This window comes from Pelodiscus sinensis, chromosome 21 (genome assembly GCF_052426305.1).
Source record: "Pelodiscus sinensis isolate ZL-2025 chromosome 21, ASM5242630v1, whole genome shotgun sequence".
Lineage (NCBI taxonomy): Eukaryota > Metazoa > Chordata > Testudines > Trionychidae > Pelodiscus > Pelodiscus sinensis.
The window spans coordinates 16329215-16350057 of record NC_143072.1 but is presented as its reverse complement, the minus strand read 5'-3'; the positions used below and the strand labels follow the sequence as shown (position 1 = coordinate 16350057).

General features: G+C 47.8%; 1 protein-coding gene across 3 annotated transcripts in view; it reads left to right on the top strand.

Annotated features, from left to right (window-relative positions):
* Nucleotides 1-20843, top strand: part of RAP1GAP2 (RAP1 GTPase activating protein 2) — a 353090-nt gene that overhangs the window by 31964 nt on the left and 300283 nt on the right. Inside the window, exon 1 of one of the 3 annotated variants that reach the window (XM_075904878.2) lies at nucleotides 17030-17366. The exons of the other annotated variants lie outside the window; for them this stretch is intronic. Within the exon in view, the coding sequence (XP_075760993.1) occupies nucleotides 17323-17366 (44 nt within the window). The 5' untranslated portion in view covers nucleotides 17030-17322. Of the gene's footprint in view, nucleotides 1-17029; nucleotides 17367-20843 lie in introns of those variants that run through there. 3 annotated transcript variants of the gene reach the window in all.

Sequence of the window (20843 nt, the reverse complement as noted above, 5' to 3'; positions counted from 1 at the left end):
TTTAGAAATGAAGTCTGTAATTTGTACCTAAACATGCCTCATTATGGACACTGCTGAGCACTCTCCGAATTCAGTGTGAACAAAAGGCACTCAGAGCCCAGGCAGCTGGTTCCCAGGAATGGTGTCTCTTCCTGTCTGGGATGAACACACATGTTATTGTGTCTGTTCTTTCCCCCCTTTCTAGCCTACTTCCACCATTTCTCAATCACTTGAAACAAGGGGAAGCCAGGACAGACAGCAGTGCAATCAGAGCCAGCAGGGGGCATTTGTGCATGACACAGCCTCTGATCTGCAGCACATTAATTAGCTGATTACACTGCCAGCTCTACACGAAGCTGTGTTATTCATGTGCAAACTGTTAAAATAAGGCTAAGTGATCTGGCTTAACACAGCCCAGAGTCTGGCTAATTCCAGCCTGGCTGGCTGCAGCTGCCAAGAGGGCTGTTTGGCTCCTTTAGAAAACAAATGACAGTCATTTGACCACAGCTCTTGGTCAATCCTCTTGAATAGGTTCATTAGTGCAAATCTGTGCAAGCTGCAGCCTTCTGATGGAAATGCTGTCCTTTGATCTGGCTACATTTGGTAACAATTTAGCACACTAAAAGCAAAGATCCTTCTTAACTAACCCTGGAAACACAGTTCAATCTCTGTAAAATGCACATTTCTGCCACTTTCTGACCTTAATTAATTAACTAATAAACAAAACAGCAATAAGATCATAAATTCTGATGGTGCCTCTCCATCTTAGCTGTTCTGAGGTTTCCTCCCTACAAGACTGCTCAGCCCACACCCTATATCCTCTCCCCATCCCTCTTTAATCTAGCTATGAAAAAGTTATGTCCTTAATAGAACCCTCTTAGCCCCTTTTCAGTGGGATCAACTCCAGAAAATTGGTTGGTTGTTTCAGCCAAACACTGCCAGCTGGATTTTTCTTGTGCCAGTTCTACACTGATAGTATTTCATGTGCTTCAAGGAGTAACTTCTGAGTCACTCCAGTGTAAGTGAAGGGAGAACCAGGACCACAGTTCTTTGCATTTCCAAATTGCTTTACCAATGGGTGGCTAAATTTTCTGTTGGCTTGGAGCTCTCTAGAACTTGAGTGACTTCAACGGGCGTTCACAGGCTCTCTCGATTCTAGCTAGCTTTTCCTCGCTGCCCTCTTCAGAGTCAAGCAGATTTATTACCTTCATTTACAGAAGGAGGAAAACTGAGCTAGCATGGTGAAGTTTCCATTGGCCTTCAGAAGAGTTAAAATAAAACTCGGAGCTTCACTAGATTGGACCCTCTATATTTATTGTATTGTGTATGCAGCTTACATTGTGCGTATCGACTATATAGTTTAGAAACTTTGTGTATCCGTCCGTTCATCTGTGAGTCCATTTGTTCAAGAACTCCTAAACGGTAAGAGCTAGGACAGGGGTAGGCAAAAGGGACTCCACGGGCCAGATCCGGCCTGCCAATTGGGACCTGGGGGCGGGAGAGCGCACAAAACGTCCTCCCATCTTGAGAAGAGCATGCGGCACTTCGAAGTGCTACGCGCTCCTCGCAGGGCGGGAGGAGACGTCACGTGCTCCACCGCCTCCAAGCCCTGATTGGCCCGGGGGCGGGAGGAGTGTGCGAAGTTTCCTCCGCCCTCCCCCCCACTCTGCAAGGAGCGCATGGCACTTCAAAGTGCTGTATGTTCACAAAGGGTGGGGGTGGCTTGGGAGTGGGGGGAGCATGCAAAGCCTCCTCCTGCCCTGTGAAGAACATGTAACACTTTGAAGTGCTGCATGCTTCTCACAGGGCAGGGATAGGGTGGGAGGAGGCTGTGGGTTCTCCCCCCACCCTCAGGCCAATCAGGGCCTGGGGGCAGGGGAGCTGTGCGAAGCTTCCTTCGCCCTGCCACCGCCCTGCAAGGAGCATATGGAACTTCAAAGTAGCATGTGCTCCTTGCAGGGCAGGAGAAGGCTTTGTGTGCTCCCCTACCCCGAGGCCCTGACTGGCCTGGGGGCAGGAGAGCATGCAAAGCCTCCTCCCGCCCTATCCCCGCCCTGCGAGGAGCACGTGGAAGGGTGCAGCACAAGGAAGCGGCATGGGCGCCTAGTGGAAAGGGGGGGCAAAAGGGTTCCCTCACCCCCTGACCAATCATGATCTGTGAGTGGGGTAGCCTAGAAGCATCCTGGCCCTGCCCCTTCTGGTTTAGGCCCCGCCCCTTCCATGCGGCCCAGGTGCACTTGACAAATTTTTTAAGTGGCCCCCAGCCAAAAATTATTGCCCACCCCTGAGACCATTCAATTTGCAATGCAGCTTCCTCTTATCATAACTTAAGGCAAGGTCAGGCTTTGGTTGTGCCAGGACAACGGGATGTGCCTGGAATTTTATTGTTTTCCAGAAAATGGAAAAGGAGGGGTGTGGTAGGAGGGTTATACTGTCGAATGACCACATGGGGGCAGAATAGGGCCAGAGATAGGGACAGTTATAACCCCAATAGGCCTGCAGAGGGCAGGGGTGGAGAAAGGGACAGCTATATAGTATCTATTTCAGAGAGTTTGTCTGTCTGTCTGTGTGTCTATTTGTTCCCTAACTGGGGGACCTGCACCTCTTCCCCCGTCTGTGCCCACTGTGGCTGTAGTGACCATGGAGGGGAGCTTCTCACGTGGCTCCAAACTGCTGCTGTGAGAGAGGACTGGGGTTATCTTCCCACCCCAGAGCAGCCTGCAGACTGAACCCGTCCTCCCCAGCCCCGCCCCAGAGCAGTGACTTAAATGAAGAATAACAAAACGCTGGGTAAATCTTCTCGCCCCTAAATAATTTGGAAACATGTTTCCTTTGTCCTACATGCCTCCGCTCCACAGTCTCTTATGACTAGTTCAGTCATCTTTAAGCACCATCTGGAAACCTCTCCTTTTGGCATGACCAGCTGACTTTCTCTTCAGTGGCAGAGAAGTACGGACTGGAAGTGCCGGTTCAATCCTGCGAGTGCCTGAGCGCCCCCAATTCCTGTGATTTCATGGAAAGTGGGAATGGAGGGTGCTCAGTGCCTCAGAGGAGGCAGTTGGCACCATGCAGGTCAGCCCTTTAAGGGTATGTCTACATTGCAGGTAGGAGGGGTGGAGAAATATGTACACCCTGCTTTTGGTGCCTCGAGCTTGCTTAAAATAGCCGTGTAGCAGCGGTGGCATGGGCTCTTTGCCAGAGTACTATTTTTCCCCCTCCTCCTCAACCCACGGTATATGCTCGCCATGGGCTAGCCCTCTCCTCACTGTTCTCTTTAGCGAGGTAGCTCAATCCCACGTCACTTGGCCATGCTTCCCCATGCTGTCCAGACGGCAGCGCAGACATCTGAGCTGGGCAGAGATGAGTCAGGCTTGTTTACCATGGTGGGTTTGCTTTGCCCGTGTGAGAGCAGGCGGGAGGGGGAGTGAGAGGGTGGGGTGTGTGAGGAGAAATTTTTTCTTAGCTGTCCTTTGTGGAAACTGCAGCCTCATTTTCTTCAGGAAACCACGGGTGCGGTTACCAGGCAGCAGCTGCTGGGCAGCTCCGTATCTCACATTCTTCTTTTTCTCACCCGTCTTCTTCTTGGTCCCACCCGTCACCTCTGACTCTGAGCACCAGCAGAACCTTTGCTGTAAGGTTTCTATTACAAATCAGAGGGAAACACTGGCTGTGGGAACCAGGGGGGTTTAGGGTTGCCAGGTGTCCGGTTTTCGCACAGACAGTCTGGTAATTGCATCTTCTGTCTGGTAAAAAACCCCAGAAAATACTGGACATGTAAAATGTTCAGTACTTTCTGTTTTTCTCGGATGGAAGGCCGGTGGGGACATTTTTCCCCTGCCGCGTCTGGTGGGGGTGGGGGGGGGCAGGGGAATTTAAAGGTGCAGTGACCTTCTTCTTTTTTTTTTTATTCCTCAAAAAGTGAGGTTTACAGGTTCTTGCGCAAAAGGTTTTTTTTCCCGATAAATAGCCCCATCTATACAGGGCTTTTTAACGCAAAAACCTCTTCCACAAAAAGGATCGGAAGAAGATATGCAAATGAGAGCACGTGACATGCAAATGAGCGCTCCATTTGCATTTCATCTTCCGCAGAAAACACACCATGTAGACGTAATCTCTGTTCCCTTTCTTGTTGCGTCACGCTGCATCTGTGTTTCTACCCTTCTCTGGTTTGTCCTTCACACCCACAGATTCGTGCCCAGCTGTTTCCCAGCATCTCGCTCTGACTTGCCATCTGAGATGCCGAGAGGAATGCTGTGTGGGTGGCAGCCCTTGCCGCTGACAGCAGCTGGGCATTGGATTAAGAAGAGGAGGAGGAGGGAGGTGTGAGCAAGATCCGATTCAACAGAGTCCCAAGCATCTGGTGCTACATCTTGGTACTTGCTCGCCAAGGCAGCTCAAGACACAGGCATCAACGAGGAGCTTAAATCAGAGATGGGCAACCTATGGCCCCATCGGGGTTCTACGTGTAGCCTGTGAAACGTTTTGTTTACTGTTGCTCCCGGGCAGGGTTGCCAGATTCCACTCCCATAGGATCTCCCCCTCCCCACTGGTATTACTAAAGTGACACAGGCTTAAAGCTAGGACATATGGAGTGTGGTGTGTGCTGACTGCCCACAGCATTGATGGTGAGAGCTCTCTGCATCCAATCAAAGTGCTGCTATGGTTTACACGCCGAAATTCCAGATACACAAATATAATTAAAAAACTACCCTGTCCTTGGGAGACCGTCTTGGGTACGACAATCTTGTGGCCCACTGAGATGAAGAAGGGCCACTCATGCAGTCCACTTCGGTTGCCCATCGCTGGCTTCAGTGCTTTGCTGGCTGAATCATTAAAAAAGGGATAGAGAATAAGACAGAGAATATCTTATTGCCTCTGTATAAAGCCATAGTACACCCACGTCTTGAATACTGTCTACAGACGTGGTCACCTCATCTCAAAAAAGATATATTGGCATTGGAAGAGGTTCAGAACAGGGCAACAAAAATGATGAGGGGTTTGAAACAGGTCCCATATGAAGAGAGATTAAAAAGATTGGGACTTTTCATCTTAGAAAAGCGTAGTCTAAGGAAGAATACGATGGAGGTCTATAAAATCGTGCTTGGTGTGGAAAAAGTGAATAAGGAAAAGTTATTTACTTATTCCCACAGTATAAGAACTAGGTGTCACCAAATGAAATTAATAGGCAGCAGGGTTAAAACAAACAAAAGGAAGTTAGGTGAAACATAGCTTCCCTGGCAAAGCGCAATCTTAAATGCAGAGGGAACCTCATCTGTAAATTCCATTAATATGCAAGCTACACAACTCGCTCTTTCCTCGGACGCGGGAAGAACGTTCCAAATGTAGTTGAGACTCAGTGTGTTCTCAGCTGCCCCAAATAGCTAGAACATCATTGACTTTGGTGAAGCTGTTTATTTACACCAGTGAGGATCTGCCCCATATTTGTCTAACCTACAAGTGCCTCTATTTCATTGGAAGCCTTATTACCCTTGATGTAAGTTTCATTTGCATATTTGCAATTCTGTGTCAGCTCTAGACATTACGTTTTGAAGAATCCTGATAAACCTTAGATAACCCATGAGTGCTAGAAAACCCCAGATAAATCCAGTGCGTATTGTCTGTGGTACCATGTACGGCTGACTCAGAGGTGGTATTGCTTGATAAACAATCTAAACTCAACAGTTTGTTTTCATTAAAATGTAAGACTGTACATAGGTTAGTACATAATGATTACAGTCTCTCTCCCGTCGCTGCTGTATTTGGGGTTTTAATGAAGCAAAACTCTTCAAGTGGGGGCATACAAAACTTATGCTGAGAACTGACATTGACTGGCAACAGGTGTGTGGGTTCCATGTGTACTCTTGCACATCTGGATTTAAAGCAGTGGTAGGCAACCTGGGGCCCAAGGGCTGCATGCGGCCCATGGGGGTCCAACATGTGGCCCGCGAGACATTTTGTTTACCACTGCCCATGCGCAGGGTTGCCAGATCCTGCTGGTTTCCATCTGTGTAAGTTTTTCTCCTACCAGCATTACTCAAGTGACACGCACGGAAAGGGCGCGTGACGTGAGTTGGGGGCTGATTGCACACGACATTGACTGTGAGAGCCGAGTGCTTCTTTTGCAGCCAATACAAGTGCTGCTGGCCCACGCTGCAAATTCTAGGGTACCAAGGGCGGTTAGCAAAGCTACCCTATCTCAGGAAACCGTCTTGGTTACGACACTCTTGCAGCCCTGTGAGATGAAGGAAGGGCACTTGTGCAGCCCACTCAGTAGCCTAGGTTGCCCATCGCTGATCTAAAGGGCCATCTGACCCCGGCCTGCCTTTATTCCCAAATTCACCCTTGTAGAACTCTCAGGGAAGTTAGCCCCGGACGTTTCGTACAATTCCATTGCAGATTACGAGGACACCCTATTTTCTGGAACAGGATCTTTTGACATGCATCTCTGAGCATGGATTTTTTGGGGGAGTAACATTCTTCTACCAATTTATCGGGAGATTTGGCCCCAGCAGCTGTTGGAGACTGTCCCAAGACTATTTTTCATCTCCAGGCCTACCGAGAGGACCTGCTCCATGTGAATGTAATGGCAGAGCTCTCATTGACTTCAGTCATGCAGGGACTGTCTCTGAAACCAGCCTGCTGATGGCGGGGGGCAAAGCGGCCATTACCCAGAGATCTGGGCAATTTAAATGGGCCCGGGACCAGTGTTCCCTATAAATGGTCACCCAGGAGAGATTCAAATGCTGACCAGCTGATTAGCAGAGTGCCCTTATTGCCCAGGGCCAGCTACATGTGTTTCTACTGGTGGTGCATATCTGCACATGCCTTGGTGCACATAACAACATTTATTCTGCACATGGATGGAAAAAATTAGAGGGAACTTTGCAATGGTAGCTCTGCTTCCTCTGGGGGAAAGCGTCTCTTGAATCAAAGTCACTTTTCATTGAACACTAGAACTGGAAGGGACCTCGAGAGGTCATCAAGTCCAGTCCCCTGCCCTCATGGCCGGACCCAGTATCGTCTAGATCATCCCTGATAGATGTGTATCTAACCTGCTCTTAAATATCTCCAGAGATGGAGATTCCACAACCTCCCTAGGCAACTTAGTCCAGTGTTTAACCACCCTGACAGGGAGGAACTTTTTCCTTAACCTCCCTTGCTGCAGTTTAAGCCCATTGTTTCTTGCCCTATACTCAGAGGCTAAGGAGAACCAATTTTCTCCCTCCTTCTTGTGACACCCTTTTAGATACCGGAAAAGTGCTATCATGTCCTCTCTCAGTCTTCTACTTTCCAAATTAAACAAGCCCAATTCTTAGTCTTCTTTCATAGCTCATGTTCTCTAGAACTTTAATTATTCTTGTTGCTCTTCTCTGGACCTTCTCCAGTTTCTTCTCATCTTTTTTGAAATGTGGTGCCCAGAACCGGACACACTACTCCAAATGAGGCCTAATGAGAATGGAGCAGAGCAGAAGAATGACTTCTCGTGTCTTGCTCACAACACTTCTATTAACACCTCCCAGAATCACGTTTGCTTTTTTTGCAACAGAGTCACACTACTGACTCATATTCAGCTTGTGGTCCGCTTTGATCCCTAGATCCCTTTCTGCCATACTCCTGCCTAGACAGTCGCTTCCCATTCTGTATGTGTGAGACTGATTGTTCCTTCCTAAGTGGAGCACTTTGCATTTGTCCTTGTGCTTTTGATATGCCCCATGCAGGCTGCCCTAGATAGGAGATGGGGCTAGGCTGGCCCAGGGCTCCTGTAGTGGGAGGGGGATGCGCTTGGGGTTTGTCTGTGTGGGGGAGGGACTAGTGGCCCTGGCCAAGGGAGTGGGGCAAGGTGCCCATTGATTTCTCCCCCAGAGCCTGGAATTGTTGTTGGTGGACCTACCCTGCTAGTACATGACAGAAACCAATTCCATAGTGAGACACTTGGCCCCAGTCCTGCCCGGTGCTGAGCACCCTGGCGGGACCTAACGAGAAGAGAGAGGGCTCAGTGGTTTGCAGCATGAGGCTCTCTCGCTCTGAGCACAGAATGGCCTGACATTTCATTCCCCAGCACGTTGTCACAGAGCCCCAGAGAAGTAGTTAATTTTGGATGATACAGATGGTGCCAAAGATTCATCTTCCCTGGAGCTTTGCGTGTTTCTTAATTTTAGTTGATTGATTACAACAATGTGGCTATTACTGCTTTGAAGGGAACATTTCCCCCCTGTTAGTTTCAGTCATTCAGTATTCTCCTGGGGCAGGAAAATGTCACAGCAGACAATTTGTTTCCGGAGAGGCAGCCATAAGGAACGAATGGCAGTGGCGAGACGTTCTTCAACAACACCTCCCCGATGAAAGGCCATGTTCCCAGTGTAGCTGGAGCTCGTGGGTTGCCCCAAGGTGCTGCAGGTCAGATTTGAGGTAAGTTGCCTGAACTGTGCAGGGAAACAAAACATGCCCTATGGGCCTGATCCAAAGCTGGGTGAAATGCATCAAAAGACTCTCAGGTTACGTCTAGACTGCACGCTTATTTTGAAATAAGCTATTCTGGAATAGTTATTCCAAAATAGCTTATTTCGGAATAGCACATCAACACTGCAGGGAAGTCTCAAAATTAGTCTGAGGCAGGCCTCCCTAATGTAGACGTGTTATCTTGATTTAGAGCCCCAGGAAGCACTGGGGAGGAATAACTTGGAATGGCCCTTGTGAGGGGCTATTTTGAAACAGTAGCAGTGGAGCATCTACACACGTCTTATTTCAAAATAGCTATTTCGGAATGGGCGTTATTCCTCGTAGAATGAGGTTTACAGATATCGGAATAAGCCATCCATTATTTTGAAATAATGGAATGGCCATGTAGACGCTCTCATTGTTATTTTGAAATAACACTAATTATCTTGCAATAACAGTGCAGCGTAGATGCATCCTCCTTGACTTTGTGTGATTCTAATTCTCCTGTCATTTTTTATTTTGCCAGGGTTTCCAGGCTATGGTTTTGGTTTTTTTGGATTGTTCTTTTCCATCAGAAAAACTGAATTGAAAAAAATCATTATCTTTCCCATAAAAAACATTTTGATTTGCCGATGGGAAGAGCCTTCAATTAGGACAGTCTTGAGTGACTGGGAAATGAAATCACATCGCAGAGAATAAAGGTTCAGTGAGACAGACGGAGTTCTAAGAACTTTTGCACAGCCACTGTGTCTAGTAGGAAGGTTTATTAGTAGCAGACACCATTCAGATGTCCTTTGCTTTTGATTTGGTTTTTTTTTAGATTTAAAATACCTTAAGCATAAGGCGAGTTAGTTTCCTGTTGCTTGTGGTACGCAATAATTCTGTGTCCATTTGGACTCAGCCTATGAGAGAGTTTGCAGGAGGCACAAATGAAATTTCTCTTTTTTGGAATCTGATTGAATTGCCCAGACATATTTGGTGGAAACACTTCTGTCGATGTTATGACAGGTGCCGGGCGGATACATTAAGAGACAGGCGCTAAGCCAAAGAATTTACAATCAAAATAGACAAGCCGGACAAAAGGTGGGACCAGAAGATAGAAGCATAGAGAAAAGAAGTGACTTGTCAGATCTCCTGCTTCCCAGTCTGGGGTTGCCATCCTGAAACCACGCTGACTTTAGCCCCTAAATTAGCAGCCGCTTCACTTGTCTGCTGCCCTTTTACTCTCTGTTTCTGTATCGTGTAATTGTAAATGTCAGGTTTGGATTTCAGGGTAAAACCATTAATACTTGCAGCTTAAAACCCTGCAAGGTTCAATTCTTAGGACAAAACTGGTTGTTTTCTTTATCCAGAGAGCTGTTGTTTTTGGCAAGGTGGCTAGGTAGCTGTTGGTGCTTCTTGCTGCGTTAGTAGGTACAATAACAAATAGAATATAAAACCCTCCGGTGCACACAGATGTTCAGCCAGTTTCTTAGCGGGTGTATCTATAACAACCAGCAGACCCTGGTTGCCTGTGGATGAAATCGAACCTGGGATCTCTGGAGTTTAGAGCATAAGCCTCTACCACATGAGCTAAAAGCCAGCTGGCTCTCAGCAAGGCTGTAGAGCAGACTCATGAGTCTCTCCGTAAGTGGTCTCACTGCCACTGGATGGGCTAGCGAATGAGACCCAGGAGGTGTGTGGGTTACATATCCAGTAGAGGAGCGAGTCCAATTCACACCCCATGAGAGTCAGTCTATTTATTCGTACATTGCCAGGGGTCCGCCCATCAGTGTTGTGAGCCTGGGAGGGGGGAAGATTTTCTTCTTGAGGATGCCTCTGTTTCATTTTCTTCTTCCATTGATGAGCTAAGGCTGTAACATTGTCAAGGCAGTTGTGACGCGGTTCTTGCGGTTGGGTGTGCCAGCGCTGTTATCCTCTGGAGGAGAATTTAGCATCCTTGGCGATGATGGCTATGCCATTTAAAGTCATGGAGCCAGACTACACTTTGCTCCACTGGTGTAAACCCAGTACAAATCCAGAGTCAATGCGTTAGTTTGGATTCACACTAGTGCCACTCAGATCTGAATTTCTGCTGTTATTTTTAGCAACCAAGTGCAACCCCCCCAGCTAATAATCTCCTGCAGATGCGAACTGGGCCAAATTCTGGAATTCAGTGGCAGTTTTACTTGAGTAAGGAGTAGGGTTAGAGCAGGGCTGGGCAAAAGGGCCTCAAGTGGGTTGATCTGGCCTGCGGCTGCCCTGCCACTACCCTGCTCCCAGGCCAATCGGGGCCTGGGGACAGGGGAGCGCACAAAGTCTCCTCCCCAACTCTTCTCCCACCCTGCAAAGGGCATGCAGTGTTCAGAGTCAACTGCCAGCTGTTGCTCAGCTGGTAGTTGACTCTAAGCATGGAGCCCCCTTGCAGAGCGGGGGCAGGGAGCAAGAGCCTTCCCGTGCTCCCCCTCCCCAGGCCCGGATTGACCTGGGGGTGGTGGGAGTGCGTGAAGTCTCCTCCCACCGCCAGGAGCTCAGGTGCCTAGAGGGAACTGCCAGCTGTTCAGAACATCTGGCTGTTCTCTTGGGGGAGGGGGAGGAGACTTAATGTGTCCCACCCACCCCCAACCCATCAGGGTCTGTGGGTGGGAAGCCCAGAAGTGTCCTGGCCTCGCCCCTTCCACCTGAGGCTGTGCCCATTCTGGGGTAGCTTGGAGCCACTTCAAAAATGTATGAAATGCCCCCCCTCCCTGTCTAAAATTATTATAGAATCATAGAATCATACAATAATAGGACTGGAAGGGACCTCGAGAGGTCATCGAGTCCAGCCCCCCGCCCTCAAGGCAGGACCAAGCTCCGTCTACACCATCCCTGACAGATGTCTATCTAACCTGTTCTTAAATATCTCCAGAGAGGGAGATTCCATCACCTCCCTTGGCAATTTATTCCAATATTTGACCACCCTGACAGTTAGGAATTTTTTCCTAATGTCCAATCTAAACCTCCCCTGCTGCACTTTAAGCCCATTACTCCTTGTCCTGTCCTCAGAAACCGAGAGGAACAAATTTTCTCCTTCCTCCTTGTGACACCCTTTTAGATATTTGAAAACCGCTAACATGTCCCCCCTTAATCTTCTTTTTTCCAAACTAAACAAGCCCAGTTCATGAAGCCTGGCTTCATAGGTCATGTTCTCTAAACCTTTACTCATTCTTGTCGCTCTTCTCTGTACCCTTTCCAATTTCTCCACATCTTTCCTGAAATGTGGCGCCCAGAACTGGACACAGTACTCCAGCTGAGGCCTAACTAGTGCAGAGTAGAGCGGCAGAATGACTTCACGAGTTTTGCTTACAACACACCTGTTGATACAACCTAGAATCATATTTGCTTTTTTTGCAACAGCATCACACTGTTGACTCATATTCAACTTGTGGTCCACTATGACCCCTAGATCCCTTTCCGCCATGCTCCTTCCTAGACAGTCGCTTCCCATCTTGTATGTATGGAACTGATTGTTCCTTCCTAAGTGGAGCACTTTGCATTTCTCTTTATTAAACCTCATCCTGTTTACCTCTGACCATTTCTCTAACTTGCTAAGGTCATTTTGAATTATGTCCCTATCCTCCAAAGAAGTTGCAACCCCACCCAGTTTGGTATCATCTGAAAATTTAATAAGCGTACTCTCTATGCCAATATCTACGTCATTGATGAAGATATTGAACAGTACGGGTCCCAAAACAGACCCTTGCGGAACTCCACTTGTTATCCCTTTCCAGCAGGATTTAGCACCGTTAACAACAACTCTCTGACTACGGTTATCCAGCCAATTATGCACCCACCTTATCGTGGCCCTATCTAAGTTATATTTGCCTAGTTTATCAATAAGAATATCATGCGAGACCATATCAAATGCCTTACTAAAGTCTAGGTATATGACATCCACCGCTTCTCCCTTATCCACAAGGCTCGTTATCCTATCAATGAAAGCTATCAGATTAGTTTGGCATAACTTGTTCTTCACAAACCCATGCTGGCTATTCCCTATCACTTTATTACCTTCCAAGTGTTTGCATATGATTTCCTTAATTACCTGCTCCATTATCTTCCCTGGGACAGACGTTAAACTGACCGGTCTGTAGTTTCCTGGGTTGTTCTTATTCCCCTTTTTATAGATGAGCACAATATTTGCCCTTTTCCGGTCTTCTGGAATCTCCCCTGTCTGCCATGATTTTTCTAAGATCACAGCTAAAGGCTCAGATACCTCCTCTATCAGCTCCTTGAGTATCCTGGGATGCATCTCATCAGGACCTGGTGACTTCCTGACATCTAACTTTCCTAAGTGATTTTTAACTTGTTCTTTGTGTATCCTATCTTCTAAACTTACCCTCTCTCTGCTTGTATTCACTACGTTAGGCACACCTCCAGACTTCTCGGTGAAGACCGAAACAAAGAAGTCATTGAGCATCTCCGCCATTTCCAAGTTTCCTGCTACTGCTTCTCCCTCCTCACTGAGCAGTGGGCCTACCCTGTCCTTGGTCTTCCTCTTGCTTTTAATGTATTTATAAAAGGTCTTCTTGTTTCCCTTTATGCCTGTAGCTAGTTTGATCTCATTTTGTGCCTTTGCCTTTCTAATCTTGCCCCTGCATTCCCGTGTTGCTTGCCTATATTCATCCTTTGTTATTTGTCCTAGTTTCCATTTTTTATATGACTCCTTTTTTATTTTGAGATCATGCAAGATCTCCTTGTTAAGCCAAGCTGGTCTTTTGCCATATTTTCTATCTTTCCTACACAGCGGAATTGTTTGCTTTTGGGCCCTTAACAACGTCCCTTTGAAATACTTCCAACTCTCCTCAGTTGTTTTTCCCTTCAGTCTTGCTTCCCATGGGACCTTACCTACAAGTTCTCTGAGCTTATCAAAATCTGCCTTCCTGAAATCCATTACCTCAATTGTGCTGGTCTCTCTTCTACCTTTCCTTAAGATCATGAACTCTATTATTTCGTGATCACTGTCCCCTATACTGTCTTCCACTTTCAAGTTCTCAACTAGTTCCTCCCTATTTGTTAAAACCAAATCCAGAACAGCTTCTCCTCTGGTAGCTTTTTCAACCTTCTGAAACAGAAAGTTGTCTCCAATGCAGTCCAGAAACTTATTGGAGAGCCTGTGCCCCGCTGTGTTAGTTTCCCAACATATGTCTGGATAGTTGAAGTCCCCCATCACCACCAAATCTTGGGCTTTGGATAGTTTTGTTAATTGTTTAAAAAAGGCCTCATCCACCTCTTCCACCTGGCTAGGTGGCCTGTAGTAGACTCCTAGCATGATATCACCCTCATTTTTTACCCCTTTTAGCTTAACCCAGAGACTCTCTACACAGCTATCTCCTACGTTCATCTCCACTTCAGTCCAAGTGTGTACGTTTTTAATATACAAGGCAACCCCTCCTCCCTTTTTTCCCTGTCTGTCCTTCCTGAGCAAGCCGTACCCTTCCATACCAACATTCCAATCATGCGTCCCATCCCACCAGGTTTCTGTAATACCAATGATATCATAGTTGTATTTATTTGTTAGCAATTCCAGTTCTTCCTGCTTATTACCCATACTTCTTGCATTTGTATATAGGCATCTAAGATACTGATTTGATCTTGCCTCCCTGTTGTGCCCTGACCCTCCTTTCTCCTTGCCATTATAGGCCGTAGTCCCCCCCATTTCCAACCCATCTCCCAGTCCCACACATTCAGCACTTACCTGTGGGCTTTGCTCACCTGTCCCCATCGAACCTAGTTTAAAGCCCTCCTCACAAGGTTAGTCAGTCTGGCTATGTCTAGACTGCAGGCTTCTTTCGAAAGATGCTCTTTCGAAAGATGCTTTCGAAAGAGCATCTTTCAAAAGATCGCGTCTAGACTGCAGCGAGTCTGGATGCTCTCTTTCGAAGACAGCCTCTTTACATTGAAGAACGCCTTCCTTCGAAAGAGGAACTTTCGAAGGAAGGCGTTCTTCCTCGTGAAACGAGGTTTACCGCCATCGAAAGAAAAGCCGCGTTCTTTCGAAATAATTTAGAAAGAACGCGGCTTGAGTCTGGACGCAGGGGAAGTTTTTTCGGGAAAAGGCTACTTTTCCTGAAAAAACCCCTGAGTCTGGACACGGCCTCTGTGTCCAAACAAGGCCTTCCCGCTCCTGGAAAGGTGAACTCCATCTCTGCCAAGCAGTCCTTACTGGAAGAGCACCCCGTGGTCAAGGAAGCCAAAGCCCTTGCCCACCCCTTGGTCAGAGGATGTGGATATTTGGTGTTAAGGATTTAAGTTCTATTTTCCCTGTTACCTAGCGCAAAAAGGGTGCAATGTCATATGTAAGGTTCATCTATTTATTCAGGACTCTAGTTAACTGGTAAAAGTCTAGAGCAACTCCATTCCCTTCAGTGGAGGTCGTGGATTTATGCCAGTGTAGCTGAGAGCAGAATTTGGCTTTTAGGCTTTTTCCAGAGATATTATTAAAATGCACTATTTACCTGATTTCCACCCACATGACAGCACTTTTAATGAGCAATCACAGTCCAGGAATTTAACTACTAAAATGCATAGGAATAGAAGACTATTATATTGACTACTTTTTTGGTTTGGCTCCCACCCGTGGGCTGTGTTGAGCCCTGTGTAAACCCAAACTGCACCATGGGCGGCAAACGGGTAGCCCTGGTGTAGTCTATAGCATTAAGCAATATTTGCTTATCAGATAATCGGTTAATCGACTACACTATTACATCCCTAATCTAAATACTGATCAGGGTGGTGCATTCCTGCCCCTAGATTTTCTCCCTTGCTGTCAAACATGTGTACTCTAGGAAAGACCCACTTTGTCCTTTTTCCTATGAATCGCTGTCCGAGACTCGCAAGTTTCGGAACTTCGCTGACACTTAGGACTCAAAAAGAGGAGAGTGTGATGTGAACGACCCCGGCAATTACATGGAGACTATGGAGAAAGGACACAGTTGTTTGCCGATGAAACAGCCTATTGTTTTGGACACAGAACTTGCTTTAGAGCACAGGCCCGGAGAGGATCTACTGTACCTGGCAATGTGTAAATAGTGACAAACTGCAGAGATGTGGAAAAGACAGTGGTAATAGGGAAACCTTGGGTGTGATTTTCTTGATGCTGCTGCCATTTGGTAATTTGCAGGCCGCTAAAGGTCAATATTTGCATTTAAATAGAGTTTTGAAATCGGATCACAAAAGGGCCAGAGGCTTTTTTTTTTAAATTTTATATCTATTGTTGGTCGGTGGCAGCTAAGCACTTCTTCTTTCACTGGGGCAGGGAAAAGGATCTTGGGACAAGACCTGAACCAGCTGCAGCTGCTCAGAATAGGCGGGATGGGCAGTCAGTCGGGGAAGTGAGGAGTCCTGCTTTTGGAGTGGCATTTTGGGTGCCCGGTCGTTGCAGGCTGTAGGTAAGATGCATAGATGGGTGTGCATGAGCACGCACCCAAAGAGCGAGCAACCTGCTCACTGCTATCGGTGTGTTAGCCCATCCGCAGGTCTCTGGATAAGGAGATGAAAGCAGAAGGGAGAAGGCTTTTTTAGAGTTGCACAAAAGGGAGCAACTCAAAGGCATTGGGGAAGAGAAATATGAACGTGTCAGAAGAGAGGTGTGATCATTCCTATTAATTCATATGGGCCTAATCCGAAGTCCACTGTAGGCAGAGGGGGGCTTTGTCTATTGAGAAATCAGGCCAGAGGCCCTTATGGAAAAATCCTGTGTACAGCTAGTTCGAGGTGTACAGCTAGAACGAGGTGTACAGCTAGTTCGGATTAGGAAGCCTAATCCGAACTAGCTAGTCTGTGCCGCGTGTAGCCGCGCGGCACGGGGTCCGAACTAGCTGGCATTTAAAAATGGCGCCGGCCGGCTTTATTCAAATGAAGCCCGGGAAATTCAAATCCCGGGCTTCATTTGCAACTCCGTATGACTACATTACCCCCCCTAGTTCGAACTAGGGGGGTAGTGTAGACATACCCTAGTTCTTTTTTGAACCCTGTTAAAGTCTTTGTCTTCACAACATCCTCTGGCAAGGAGTTCCACAGGTTGACTGTGCACTGCATGAAGAAAAACTTCATTGTGATTGTTTTAAGCCTGCTACCTATTGATTTCATTTGATGACCCCTAGTTCTTATGTTATGGGAACAAATAAATAACTTTTCCTTGTTCTCTTTCTCCATAACTGTCACGATTTTATGATGTTCTGATTCACACCAGCTCAGGATCTGCTCCTATTTGAGTTTACTACCAGCGGATGAGATCCTTTCTATTGGTTTTTATCAAACTATCCCATAGCGTTCTATGGTAAGGTGAGAATTCTATTAAATTCCACATGATGGCTCAGACAACCCACAGCAAGGCGATAGTTATCTCCCAAATACTATAGTGGCCATCAGTGGACAGGCCTTATTTGAACGGCAAGCTTCTGACTTCAGTGTGATGCTGAGGACATGTTGGCATTCAAATGCCTTCTTCAGCTGGCGGCACAGTGATCCATTCACCGCGGTTGCACCTCAGCCGGCCCCAAACCGTGTGCTCCCGTACTAGGAGACATACGGTACTGGCGCAGTGTATTGAAAAGCGTGAGAAAAAGGAAACTGAAGTTTGAAAGCACTTTGCAAAAAAGAAAACAAGTTAGCAGCAGCCAGCCCAAAGGAGACACCCCGTCTATAATCAGCCCTCGCACAGAACTTTGCACACTTACAGGAAGTGGTGAGAGTGGCTTTCCTCCCCGAGAGCACGAACTAAAAGCACGGACTAGCTGGCAGGCGCACACTTCATGCCTTGGCTGTGCCCGCTCGCAGAAGTGCCCTGTCATTCCACCCAGCTGTGAGCTCTGGGGCCCCGGCATTTGTGCAGGGGATACTGCCAGCGACGCTTGGAAGAGCAAGCCCTGCTGACCAGCCACGATGCTTCATAGGAAACGCAGTGTCTCCTTCGGAGGTTACGGATGGTGGGTGATCTTTTTCCCTTCACTTTGTGGGGCAGCAGGAGAGGTTTTGTTGGTTCCGTCTTTGGTTTCTTTGTGGCAATTTAAAGGGGAAGGCCCTTTGGCATTGACAGCGTCCCGCTTTGAAGCTGAACCTGTAAACGTGTCTTCCTTGTGAGAAGGGAAATATCTAAATGCCTTTGATTTAGGGACTTGGCTTTCTTTTTTCCTCGCCTCCTGAGATTGGGAAGGGGAAATGTCTCTTCGTGTCTGGGTTCGGTGCTTCACAGTCCATTCATCTTTTGGTACAAACCCGTTCTTGTTCACTTAGATGCAGCATTGCAAGGAGAGACCTGCATGAATTTTTTGTAGGTGTGTGGTTTGTAGGAGCAGGTGTGCCCTGTGTAATGCTGTAGTTAACCCAGCCATTCGGTCTCTCTGCCTCTTCCCCTTTTTTTAAATAGATTATTGAGCTTACAGAATACATGGAGAAGAAATAGTTGATGCACTTCCCATAAGAGAGAAGCTTTGATTCCATGTGCTAAACTGCATTATACACCTCCAGGGGCTGGTCTGATTTACCGTGGATTCTGAGTCCCGGGTGCGTTGTGAATGACTGACTGATTCATTGTAGTACTCTTGAGCCTTATGAGTGATACTACAGCATCAATTCAAGTGAACTTAATTTGAAATAGTTAATTCGAATTAACGTATCTACACACAAAACCTATTTTGAAATAGCGTTTTGCTATATCGAAGTAGCGCGTCCACTCTGAGTGGACCCTGAACCGAAGTTAAGGGTGGCTGGAACCAGTGTTGGCAGGGCATCAGGTTAGGACTTAGTGTGTGGGGCTGCTGCCTGAGCCTAACTGAGCTCCGTGCTTAAAGGGACCCTACCCCCACCCCAGACAGACAGTTCGCAGAGTTCCCCACTTGCTTGTCTACCTCGATGAGGGACAGCAAAGCAGTCCTGTCTTGGAGTGCCCTGAGTGCCCGCACTTGGAACACCACAGCACTTGGCCGTATGGAGCCATAGCTGCCCCTGGGCATGCCGGTGCATCTCGTGGGGTCGTTGACATCAGCCTGGCTGCACTTGCTGCAGGCTGCCATCTGGGGGTGTTCATCGGAAGGCTGTCAGGATCCAGGAGGCCCTGCAGGAGAGCATCCACCCCGAAGAGCCCTCAAAGCCACCCTAGTCCTCCCCACCGGGGGCTTGTGCCCCATTCCTCCCTCACGTCCTTCCACTTACCTCTCCTTAGCCCCCCTTCCTGATGTCAAATGAAAGCCTCTTATGTTCAAAAATAGAAACTGGGTTTATTGAACAAAATTGGGGGGGGGGCGGATGAACCTCTGGGGAGACTGGGAAAAGGAGCTGGGAGAGGGGAAGAGAGAGGGTGGGAGAGGGGAGGGGGAAACCTGGGAGGAGGGAGCTGGAAGGGGGAAGCAAAGGGAAGAAGGGGGAGGGAAAGCTCAGGGCCCAGGGTTGGGGGTCTTGCCGGACCAACTTGATTTTCATGCAAACCTGCTCCTGGGTTCGCATGTGGCCTTTGGTGACCAGGCTGGCAGCTATCCTGCCATAGACGGCCACATTCCTCTGTCTAGTGCGGAGATCATGGACATTAGGGGCATCCCCCCCAAACCTGAATAAGGCCCATGATCTCCACCCTGGACCAGGAAGGTGCCTGTCTTCTCCAGCCCCTGACAGGCTCCTGGGAGCTGGCAGACTGCTTCTGGGGTGCGGTGGAGGGCTGGCTGCCAGTGGATTACTGGCTCATGTTTTGGGGCCACTGGGTCAGGAGCCCCAGTGGATACTGCTGGCTCTGGGCTCGCAGGCTTGGAGTTGGCAACCTGCATTCAGGGCAGCATGGCCTAGTGGCCACAGAGTCTAAACGTTCCCTCCCTTGTCTTCAGAGTAACAAGGCCACAGAGTCATTACACGGTACAGCCTGACAACCACAGAGTCAATATACAGTGCCTCTGGGATCAGGGTAGTACGGCCCAGTGGCCGCAGAGTCAATCTATAATAGACAAAGCACCCCCATAAGGGGATATCTGAGGAGGAGGGTAGGGGGGGGACTCAGGCCCTCCCTCTCCACCGGTTCCAGACCCAGGCCCTACCAGTAATGGAGTAGTCCACCGCTAGCTTGGCGGAGAATCCTACTGCAACACGGCAAACTCTCGGAACAATTCTCCACCCTGGGCTACTATCCTCTCCGTCATCTCGTTCTGGTCTGGAGGCTTCTGCTGCAGGGTCTCTTGGCCTGGAAGCCACTGTTTGCTCCAGCTGTGCTTCTTCCCCTTGAGCCTCCTGCGGCACCTCCTGCCCCTGCGGCAGTCAGCCCTGACGGAGCAGCTCCAGAGCCCTTTATAGCCAGCCTCCAGTTGGAGCATGCCCAGCAGAGCTGTGAGGGCGGGGCCTCCTCAACTAGCTGAGCCAGATTAACCCCTTCAGGCCCAATACAGGGCTGATATACCCTGGCACAGCTGATTACATGTACCATTTCAAAACCACGCAGGTTTCTTTTTGTTCAAAATGTTGACGAAAAGTGGTTGAAGAGCTTCGTTTTGATTGGTTAGACATCTACATTGTGCCTATATAATACAAATTGAATGGAAACACTGCAAGAAGGTCCTTCAGATATTGCCAAACCCAACATTTTTAAAGAATTTTTGTTTTGAGGGGAATTTTGACTCAGTTTGGTTCTGATCCAGGATGAACCGTGGAAAGGGCATCATTTCCTAGGGAACAAAAATTCTGGGGTTTGGCTGGTTTGAGTTTTAAGATCCCCAGGTACCTGCCTATGAAGAAGGGGATCAAAATCCCACCAAACTCATTTGATGTGGGCCATCAGCTGTTAACCACTTCAGTGAAAGTCAAACTAGCTCAAGTTCATACGAGCTCCCACAAGCCAAAAGCCCACTATTTCCTCACTATTCTGAATCATCCAGTCCTTGGTCAGGCTGTGTTTTCTTTTGCACTTTGGTTAATGCTAGGAATGGCATGACATTAAGCAGGGAGTCGCTGCACTTTTGCATTTCTTTCACAGCAGCATGTCAGGAAAAAGACAAAACATCGGCTGAAACTTTGAGGTTTGTGCCTTTATCTGCCTAGTGTCACCATCTAAATGTTGGTTCATTCTAAGCAATGTTATCAATTTTGGTGCCTGTATTAATGTCATCTTCGTTCTGATAGTGTGAGAAACAGGGGAATCTGCAAACTTCTCTGGGCAGAAGCCATGTGGGGTATGTGCGGTAACACTGATGAAATGTGGGCTGCAGGGTTTTTGTTGGGGCTGCGGGCGACTGGTCCCACTGGGTAGTCCCAAATGAAGTCGATGGAAGAAATACCGCTGTTACATAAATCGTTAGGAGATTTATCAGGCCAGATTAATGACTTCTTGGCCACTGTTTAGACTTCAATAATGCTAATTCTTGGTTTATACAGAACATCTTTCACACACTTAGGCCGCACAGGATCAGCTCAGTGTTGCCTATAAACTC